This window comes from Perca flavescens, chromosome 8, assembly GCF_004354835.1.
Source record: "Perca flavescens isolate YP-PL-M2 chromosome 8, PFLA_1.0, whole genome shotgun sequence".
NCBI classification, from domain to species: domain Eukaryota; kingdom Metazoa; phylum Chordata; class Actinopteri; order Perciformes; family Percidae; genus Perca; species Perca flavescens.
The window spans coordinates 11644233-11655339 of record NC_041338.1 but is presented as its reverse complement, the minus strand read 5'-3'; the positions used below and the strand labels follow the sequence as shown (position 1 = coordinate 11655339).

The 11107-nt window shown below is 38.3% G+C and overlaps 1 protein-coding gene across 1 annotated transcript; it reads left to right on the top strand.

Moving 5' to 3' along the window:
- The first annotated feature begins 6929 nt into the window (after positions 1 to 6929).
- On the top strand, positions 6930 to 9997 carry LOC114560798 (interleukin-17F-like). The gene is made up of 3 exons (XM_028586432.1): positions 6930 to 7116; positions 7225 to 7448; positions 9119 to 9997. Exons 1-3 carry the CDS (start codon positions 7102 to 7104, stop codon positions 9366 to 9368), a joined length of 489 nt encoding a protein of 162 aa, XP_028442233.1. The 5' UTR covers positions 6930 to 7101; the 3' UTR covers positions 9369 to 9997.
- Positions 9998 to 11107: the final 1110 nt, after the last annotated feature.

The following is an 11107-nucleotide window of genomic DNA, read 5'->3' as shown; positions in this document are numbered from 1 at the left end:
AAGTCATGTAGACATGGAGCCTTTCCCAATTCCCAGATTATGCATCCTGATTCCTCTCCTCACCTCCTCTCCTGGCGTCTTAAACAGGTTTCATGCGGAGGAATCGAGGAAGAGGTGGGAGGAGAGAGGAGTTGAGGCAACAGGCATTTCACCATGCCCGGAGCTGTCATTTCAAAGCAACATCATTTAAATATGACATGCGACAGAGCTGCGTTAGCTGTCCATTGTTTGCATACAATACATACATTTGCTGTGTTTTATGATCCCTGTCATACAGTGGCCGACAGGGGCAAACGCACTGCAGCTTAATGAAACACATGCAAATAGACAAAACACAAGCAAATTAAGAAAACATCTTCATTAATTTGACAACACATGCTCAGCATTTAGCAAATGCTCTGCAAATACACACAACCAAATACACAAACGTGCTGCAATTAAAGAACCAATGTGAAAAGAAAAGCACGCAAACTCCAAAAACAGAAATAATGCAAAAAGAAAAGCACACAATCCCTTAAAAAAAACGCTGCATCCAGATTACACAACGGAAGTTCTCCAGGCCTCTACGGGGAGCGCTAATTGGAACAGCATAATTTTCAACCCCAGAGAGAGAGAGAGAGAGAGAGTGAGAGAGAGACGGGGGCACGTTCAATCAGTGCAACTGCTTTGAAATCATAGACTGTAAATATTAAGTCTATGTTTGAGATATGTTTTCTCTTGTTTGGCGGCTGTCTCTAGTTTATTGGCTCAGGTCACAGGTGATAATCAGCAGAGACGTGTCTGTGAACTCGTGGTAATAAAAAGGCACAGCGCTCTCTCCCGTGGGGTCAAACATCAAGCTGTTCCACTTAGCGCTCCCCCTAGAGGCCTGGAGAACTTCCATTGTGTAATATGCAGCGTTTTTTTTGTTGCATTTGTTTACGGGGATTGTGTACTTTTCTTTTTTGCATTGTTTGTGTATTTGCAATGCATTTGTGTATTTGCTTGTGTTATGTGTATTTGCAGCGCGTTTGATAAATGCTGTGCATGTGTTGTCAAATTTATGAAGATGTTTTCTTAATCATTAAGTTGCAGTGCGTTTGCCCCTGTCAACCACCGTACTGTCAGATGAGCAGAGCAGCGTTCATGACGACTTCTATATATACTTGAATTCAATTACCAACGTGGCATAATGTGACAATAATGTACGAATGTCTTTCATTTTAGTTTTTTGTATTTGACACACACACACACACACACACACACACACACACACACACACACACACAATTCAACACAGTCAATTTATGTAGAAAGCAAATTTAAAACCAACCTAAGCTGAACAAAGTGCTGTACAAAGTTATATCATATTATAAAAACAAAGAATACAATAAAAAACATGATTCCAACAACACACTTTAGTAAAAATGCCCCTAAACTGAGTCGAACGCCAAAGAATAAAAGTGTGTTGAGGACCTGATGAGAATGGGAAGTTTTTTCCACAATCTCAGGGCCACAACTGAAAAGGCACGATCAACCTTTCTTTTCATCCGAGACTGTGGAATAGCTAAAAAGAACTGATTAGACAATCTAAGGGGAGTAATGTAAAGTAAGGAGATCAGCAATATATAAAGGGGCTAATCCATGTAAGTTCTTAAGAACAACTAACATTACATTAAAATCAATTCTATATTTGACTGGTAACCAGTGAAGAGAAGCCAATATCAGGGAAATATGGTCCCTCCTTCTGGTACCAGTCAACAATCTAGCAGCCCATTCTGGACAAGCTGCAGGCGTGATAAATCCCCACAATATAAGGAATTGCAGTAGTCAAAACGAGACGAAATAAGAGCATGAATAACAGTGTCCAAGTCCACACACACACACACACACACACACACACACACACACACACACACACACACACACACACACACACACACACACAGGTTTGTGGCACTATCTTTGTGCCTAACCCTAACCCTTATCCTTAACCCAAACCTAACCATAACCTAATTCTATCTCTAATCCTACAACCAAAAATCTTAACCCTCAAACAGCCCTTTAAACTTGTGGGGTCCAGCATTTTGGCCCCACAAAGCTATAGGGACCCCACAAGTATACTGGACTCCCGGTTTTTGGACATAGTTAAACAAGCCCACACACACACACACACACACACACACACACACGTTCTCTGATTTAGAGACCCACATGGACATTTCACTGCCCCTCTACCAGTATATATATATATTTAACCTTTATTTAACCAGGTAGGTCGATTGAGAACAAATTCTCATTTGCAACGACAACCTGTCACATTCACACAGTTCCACATTCATACCTGGAAGCTGCCCAGTACAACCCCAGTCTGATCTGCTGGCCACTGAGCAGTATATATATATATACAGTTTTTATCAAGAACCTTGACGTAATTTTTTAAGACTCTAGATACAAAATTCACAACGGTCATCACTTGTAACACAGGCTGTCCAATGTTCAAAACATTGCGTTGTGCATTCATATCTTTAAAGAAATCTTGCACTTGCACAATCATTGGTTCAAAAAACGAATTTATTGTGAAATACCATTGAAACGATACTTTAAATCACCCACACACAAGCTACCCATAGTTTCACTGTGTCATCGTTGGTACAATCACATATTACATATTGTAGTACAAAATAGGTGATACATGTTTCATTATGGTACTACATGTAAATACATACCTGTAAAAGTACTGCAGTAGTAGAGAGAATACTACAGACCAATGTGGTATGAGTATATAATATATATATATATATATATATATATATATATATATATATATATATATATATATATATATATACATACACACATAAATAAATAAAGGTTAAAGGTATGAATGTGGAACTGTGTGAATGTGACAGGTCGTCATTGCAAATGAGAATTTGTTCTCAATCGACTTACCTGGAAAAATAAAGGTTAACCTTTATTTATCCAGGTAAGTCGATTGAGAATGATAACACAGTGAAACTATGGGTAGCTTGTGTGTGGGTGATCTAAAGTAATGTTTCAATGGTATTTCACAATAAATTTGTTATTTGAACCAGTGATTGTGCAAGTGCAAGATTTATTAGATATGAATGCACAATGCAATGTTTTGAACATTGGATAGCCTGTGTTACAAGTGATGACCGTTTTGAGTTTTGTGTCTAGAGTTTTGAAAAATGACATCAAGGTTCTGAAATTAGTAGCAAAGTGATTGTAAAAAAACTGTAAATGAACAAATGATCTTTGGTTTATGTGTATTGTATCCAAGCAATTGAAAAAAGTGTTAGAGTTTTGAAAAAATGTGTATTTTGATCATTGGTTGTGAGTTTTGTGTCTAGAGTTTTGAAAAATGACATTGAGGTTCTGAAATTAGTGCCAAAGTGATTGTAAAAAACTGTAAAATGACATCCATAGCAGAATTATTTAAACTGACACACAGAAAATCATCTTCTCAAGTCTCCAAAAGTCTAAACACATTTTCTGCTTTACACACATTTTGCAATTCAAAATGGCTCTTGCCCATCGAAAGCAAAAGAGGAAGTAGTGGGACATTGTTATAGAGCCACAAAGTCCACAGGGGGAAGTTGAGGTGATTGGACATGTCACCAAAATGACTGTTTGTGTGCTGTTTCCTACCAACTGTCAATATTGTTTTTTTCCCCCTTTTTAACCATGACCCCAATCATTGCCAAACCATAATCAAGCAGTTATATGAAGTGAAAACACACAGTAGTGAGAGGTTTAAGTTTAAAATGAAAACATGGACAACACCAAAAAACAAGTTCACGGCTATTTTAATGTACACAGTGCCATGGTTAGCATTGCTAAGCCTCTGTCCTGCAGATGTGATATGATTGACAGGTCGGCGTTTAGCCGTAAATGCCATAAATATATTCTTTGTAAATCTTTACAATAATTTTCAGAGCCAAGCACGCCTGCCTTCGATCAAATTTTTTCAATTTTTTTGAACTGTTTATTTTACTTTCTTTTGTAAGCAACAGACCATTCCCTGACAATGGACCTGGGAGAAAGATTTTAATAATTCCATGTAAGTAAATAAAGAGAAACATGTAAAACATGTTAATACATATATGCACATGCACATGTTATTTGTTTTTTGTTACATCAAGTGGATGTAAGAGAGAGAGAGAGAGAGAGAAAGAGAGAGAGAGACAGAGAGAGAGTTGTAATCCTGTAAGTTTGGAGTCATCACATGGGTGAGGTGATAGTCAACAATTTAATCACTCTAATCAAACAATGAGACCGTGGAGCGCGTCACAACAAAGACTTTGTTAAGCGTCAGTGCCATTGATATATAACCACAAAGGTTTGCTAATAATAGCTGACACCTAATTGCTTACAAAGGATGTTTGGCAATGTTACGGGGCCAGTTATGCAAACCTCTGCTGGAAATTCTGCTGGCACTAAAAACATGAGAGGATGAATAATAATGATGATAATAATAAGAAGAAGAAGATGAAGAAATCCTGCTAACCTGTATTGTATAATCCAAACCTGTATTTCAAACAAGATGTATTACATCATCAGAACTGAAACAGCCGGGAGCTGTTTTTGTGTGTGTGTGTGTGTGTGTGTGTGTGTGTGTGTGTGTGTGTGTGTGTGTGTGGGTGTCTTTTCAATTACTCATGTCCTCTTAAGTTAAAACTGTATTGTATTTCTTTATGAGTACACAAATAGTAAAAGAAATGGTCTTACTCGGCTATGTATGTAAATATATCTATGTATCGAACACAATCCTGTATCGATCAATCCTCCAAAAACCTCTCAGACACCGGTCTTTAAAACAGCTTATGGTAGAGAATGTGGTCAGAAGACACCATATGTTTGCAATTTTGAATGTGTGTGTTGATGGTGGTCAAGTGCACCACGGATCATATCTGCCACATAGCCTGGTAACCCTTCGCTGACAGATGCTGTCTCCATGATGCTTTTTCAGAATGCGGTTCAAAATAATCATCTCTTCCCCCATCCCATCCAGCCCTTATCGCCTTCCCTGCTGCTTCTTATTCCGCACACAGTACACAAGTCTGGGTTTATGTCTGCTCTATGGCAGCAAAGAAACGCCTTCCCAAAATGTGATGGAAGTGCTATCCATTGTGCTTCTTGTAAAACACAGGGAAACACGTACAGCAGAGTAGCAGAAACATTTTCTTTATAAATTAAAGATCATTTTAAAGATGTGGCATTATCTTTACAGTGCTAATTGACTTTTATTATGATTCATCACTGGAACTATGAGAGATAATTGTCACTCTGTGGCTAAGCTAAATTTGTCCAAACAAACCTGCAATAGTGTTCATAAGGAGTGTGACTGTAATCTGAAACAACCACAGGAAACATCCCCAATGTGGAGGTTTTTAATGGTAATAAGGACATGGGCATGTGATAGCCAACAAGTTACTCATGTTTGAAAAGGTTAGCAAAACAAAATGAAACCACAGTATGCGCTGATGCTCATTTGCATCCGTGTTTTTGTAAAGCAGTCCTTTTTTTATGAACAAAATTAGATTATTGCAAACAGGTATTACAAATATGTCATCCTGTGCTAAAGTTACAGCAATGGGATTTGTTTTGACAGTTGTTTTTAAACTGGTTGGATGACTGACATCAAGGGGGGGAAGGGGGGGCGTTATAACCGGGGGGTTCTCCACCCACAGAACATTTTGACACTTCCCTTCCTGCATTCTGTCGTATTTTTATGCAACAAATCCTTTCCGCATCAATTTATGCTGCAAATGTCTTTATTTATGTAAAGGAAATTATTATTATTTAACTATTTTATTAATTATTCTCCTGTATAGTTTAAGACTTTCTACATATCAAAACATCACATTTCTTGATATTTTTTTTTTTTTTATGAATTGTGTATATCTCAAAAACAGAGAATTAGACCTTGCTATAAGCGCCAAAGTTTGAATCTACATAAAATGACAAGAAATCACATCTTTATTTTTCCCATAAGAGATTAAGCTGCTCTTACAGGCCCCATACTGTCCTTTTAAAAGTAGATTGTTGTGTCTGTATGTGTGTCCTTCTGAAGAATTCTCAGATCTGTATCACTCATGTAAATATGGTAATCACACACAGTAACTGCAATATCTTCTGTGGAAATGTTTGTATATATAAAATAAATGACTGCTGATCTGAAGTCAGTTTGGTGGGGCATGGGTAGGCTACATTGTTTCATTAAGTGATTTTGGTTTTTATATTTATGAATATTATTTGCATGCAATATATGTCTACTCTACCCAACCTGCGAACAAAAACCAAAAAATCATCCTGCCGAAAAAAGTACCCCATTTCTGCATAACAACCGTAGACCGGCAGCTCAGCAGAAGCCACTGCAACACAAATGTGCGCTGCAGGGGTGTCTGAAATCATTGGGAAACATATTTAGAGGTAAGAAGTATACATACATGTTTTGAGCCCCATAAATGGTTATGTTGACTTTTTTTGGGGAGTGGGTTGTCTTTCATTTTTTTGAGGGGGACAAATTAACCTCTTCTAAATATTAGGGGGACATATCCTCGGCATCCCCACTGAAATCTACGCCTATGGCTACAATACAGAGGTAACATACGATCCAGCCAATGAAAGACTTGTAGAGATGTTATGATGATGATTATTGCCTCATGCTGGTTCTCAGGTCAAGAGGGCATTCTTAAAGTAGACTGTGAGCAACAGTCTCTGGTTTCATCACAGTGTGTTTCACAGCATATTTCCTGTATGACGTCAGCCTTTCTGCACTCTCTGATTCTGTGTGTGTGTGTGTGTGTGTGTGTGTGCGCGCGCGCGTGCGTGTGCCTGTGTGCAGAAAATTCCTGGCCTGCCCTCGGTCTAATACCTTCCTATGACAACACATGCAGTATCCCTCACACCTACTTTACTTTTACTTAGAAAGAGGAAGTGAGGAACTAAAAAAAAAACGTTTCCATTTCCTCATGCCACGGGTTTCCCCAGGTGCAATCGGCTCAATATATAGTAGACCGGTGAGGATGATTGCAAGTCAATACAAAAAGAGATTCCCTCGTAAACAGTCAGTCAGACGCAAAGAAGAAACCGAGGATGGACTTGAAACAGGTGAGTGACACACAGAGAGACAGGTCAGCTGCTGATTCCGGCTGCTGTATCGTATGTAACCTCCATCACTTCAGCTGCCTTCTGACTTTCTGTCCGCCCCATCCACAGATTCTCATCTTTGGGCTTTTGCTCGTGCCCGTGTGGACGAAGTGCTATCAAGACGACCGCGAACTGCAGGAGGCAGCAGAGAGGAGGCTGAAGAGCCGCTACCCGCGGCCTACAGAGCGTCCGGCTACCGCGGCCCCTGACTCACCTGCCTCTTGCCCCGTGGAGCATTTCCCTCAGAAGTCGAATGACCTCGGCGACAGGTCCCTGTCCCCCTGGAGATACGTGTAAGTAGCATCCTGTCGCATTCCACAGTTATTTGATTTAAAAAAAAAAAAAAAAAAAAAAAAAAAAAAAAAACTTTTCAGACAGGCCCCATAGGGAACTATGATGAACTTTCGCCTCGGATGCTGCTGTGATTTTGCTTCCTGGATAATAACTTTAACTCGCTCAGAATAATCTAAAAAAAAAAAAAAAAAAAAAAAATCCCCTATCACAAAGAGTCGAATGTCTTGGGAAATTTCCTAAACGTTCTTAAAGTTTTCATAGGCCTCCCAAAATATGTCATGTTAGGAGAAAACCTTTCTAAGGTGATAGGCTCAAGCAAGAGTTTGCATGTGATGGAATGGTGCAGCCACAGATCAGGTATCACTCAGCATCCTAAGCTTTTGTGAAATGATGAAATTAATATTTCCACAACATTTGCATCCGTGCATCATTTTACACCTCACCTTATTAATTAGGCTTAATGGTGAGGTGCACTTGGTCAATAGGCTCTGAGCGCTGATGACGCGCTAATATGCGCCACACCCCATCTCTAAAAAAAAAAAGGGAAAGTCCCCTGTAGCTACGCTGCTGCTGTGTTGCCACATAGCCTATCCGCTGGGAATACTGTGAATTGCTTCACTGTTGCACTTTCTTAATTGCCTGTTTGTGGTTGACTGGAGAGTTTGTAACTTTCTTGTTAACTTGTAGCGGCCCTAAGCTTTCTAAAGTCTAATAGTCCAGTAATGCTCCAAAGTCCTCCTCCTATAGCGCTATTGTTTACATTTAGGAGCTCACTGTTTGATTTGTCTGTTTGAATAAAAAGCATTAGGTGTAGCAAAGTTTGTGATTGAACTTATAGGGCCGCAACCATTGGCGATTTTAGACCCTTTTTAGGGGGGCGCAACTTACTCAGTGGAGTAACTGTATTCAAATAAATTTTGCATCCTGTAACAATTTCATAAAACAACTTAAATGCATTTTTTTTCAGTAGGTGACACAGTGAAGTGTATAATATAGCAAATTGGCTATTGCAGTGTAAATGGTTCTTAATTTATTGGGAAAATTGCTAAAAGTGTTACAACCGTCCCTGGTCTGCCCTACTATTAATGCAAGACCATCCCATTAACACACAGTGAGCTGGGGCCAACTATTTTGTTGAGTTTGAGTTAAAAAAAAGTTAATAATAATAATAATTAATAATAAAAATAATAATATAATAATACATTTATGTAATATAGCGCCTTTTACATACAATGTCACAAAGTGCTTCACAAGATACATTTTTTAGGCTTAGGCGCAGCACACAAGCTGTTAGGCACCACCTAAGCCGAAATAATGTAAAATCAATGTGAGCATCAATACTAACTAAATGACTTTTCTCAGATATGATTGTAGTTGGTGGATTTCTTAAGCAAGTTTTGTCTTAAAACTTTTCTGAACGTCATTTATTTATTAGCTACTCTAGCTTTTCCAATGTTTTAGACACATATATGGTAATAATATGGTCCAAAATTATGTAAACATTGCATATTTACTCAGATATGTTTATAATAATGGTTTAAAATTCTTTGAAAAAGAATACTAAGTCTTCCACAAACCTCGGGGAAAACACTGCAAAATCTTATTGGATGTCACATCTCCTCACTGTGTTTGGATAAGCTGCTCACTGCCTCATCCTGTTCCTTTTCAGACTTGTAACAAAGAAGGATCACTTTCCTTCCACCTATGCCGAGGCTCAGTGCCTGTGTTCAGGATGCATCCTGATCCAGAACAAGAGCCCCCCAATGGAGAGCCACGACTACAACTCACACCCTGTAACCCAGAGCAGGGTGTTTCTCAAAAAGGAGCCCTGCGATGGTGGGAAGAAATACCATTTGAAGGAAGTTACTGTTAAGGTAACTGTGGGCTGTACCTGTGTCAGAGCCAATACCTCCTCCTAGAAGGGATCCAATCCAGACCTGCTGTCACATTGGCACACTACAATTCATGTTGTGTTTGTTTTAAAATGCATCAAGTTCTTTAGAAAGTCTAACTCAGGGGGTGTCAGGTCCTACATATATCAGTGCAGAGCGAACAATGGCCCAGCATGCTCTCTGATTCTCTGAGTTTAACTTGGACTCATGACAGTGCCACACCTTAATACACTGCCGACACCCCTGGGATAATTTACGAGGCTTCAAAAGTCAGAAGGTACATGAGCCTGTTTTTGTTGGCTTATTTATTGTCATAATGGATGACATCATAATCGATAGATCTATTAATGTGTGTTTTGTAGGTCTTTATAGGCCGCCTGCTCTTAATTCTGACAGGTTTACAGGTCTGCCAAGTGCAGCTATTATGTAAACTGGGCAGTTTCATATTGATGGCCTCGCCATCGAGGTCAATAGCTATTGTATAGTTTTGTAAAATAATAATTTAACCGCTAATAATATTTGAATAATTATCTATTTATTTGTTTTGGGTTTTTTTGTGTGTGAAATGTTTGGGCATTTGAATGCTTTAGAATGCTGATGAGTGAATGAGGAAAACTTTGTATTTATTTATGTTATCTGATGATATCTTGCAGGTTTTTGTCCCAGTGGGACTTAATAAGTCTGATGAAGACTAAATGTTCAGCTTCTTTGAAGCAAAATAAAGAAAACATATTTGAAAGAAAACAAATTCTTCTGTTTTTTTATATTCAAAGCTTGATATTGGAACATGCAAGGCTGCATTTCCAACTGGACAAAGGTCAAAAAGATAGGTTTACTGATGGTCAGTGAGTTTTGGTAATTTGATTATTTAAAATGATCTTAGGTTGGTAGCTGGTTAGGGAAGCATGACTTTCTCTGTGGGTTGAGACATATTTATTCAGGATGTGTAGGTTCCAGGTATAATTGTCCAGTAACCTCGTAGGTTGGTGTGAGTGTGTGTAGTCTAAAAATGATACAAAAAATGTAACATTTTAGTTAAGTTGTAGTTTAACATTACGAGAAGGACATCATCTAGTCACACACTATGAAAAGACAGATTACATAACAAAGTCAAGACTTTTCTATTGTGGTCCTTGACTTACAATAAAGTTTCCAAAGATGCAGAAGTCTAGGTGTCTAGCAGACATCATCCTACACTATGTTTTCCTCAATAAAATCACTCCATGTCAAAAATCCATCAAAAAAAAAAAAAAAAATGAATACATACAGCTTACATCCCTAAATTTCCCCATAACTTATAATTTGACCCTATTTTAAATTGTGGTGGGAACTTGTTATTTTACATCCACAATGTGTAAGTCACACTGTAAATACATGATAAAGTAGAGACTATAATATATAATATACTAATCACAATTAATCATCTTTAAGAAAAACAAACTCTGCAGGTACAGTAACAGCATTAGTCAGCCAGTAGCTCACTAAATACAAGTCTTTTTTGCAAGAGCAAGCCTGCTCCTGAGGATGAGGCATCTTGTTCAGTTTATTCACACATTATTAAAAAAGCAATATAGCTTGTAAAACATTGTGCAGGGGAGGTTAGGAGCCAAGAAAAGGCTTATAAAGATACCACCCCTCTAAATAACACTAGCTGTGAAAATTAGAAAAGCGTCACATAAACCATGTCAAGGCCATAGCAATATAGAATAAATCAAGATCTACATTCTCAGTCGTCATGCACATTACAAAAGAGAGCAATCAGAATC

Bases quoted from the DNA above. Each gene is read 5' to 3' on its own strand.
- LOC114560798 (XM_028586432.1), top strand. The intron at 7,449-9,118 runs GTAAGTAGCATC...GTTCCTTTTCAG, and splicing joins CTGTCCCCCTGGAGATACGT to ACTTGTAACAAAGAAGGATC.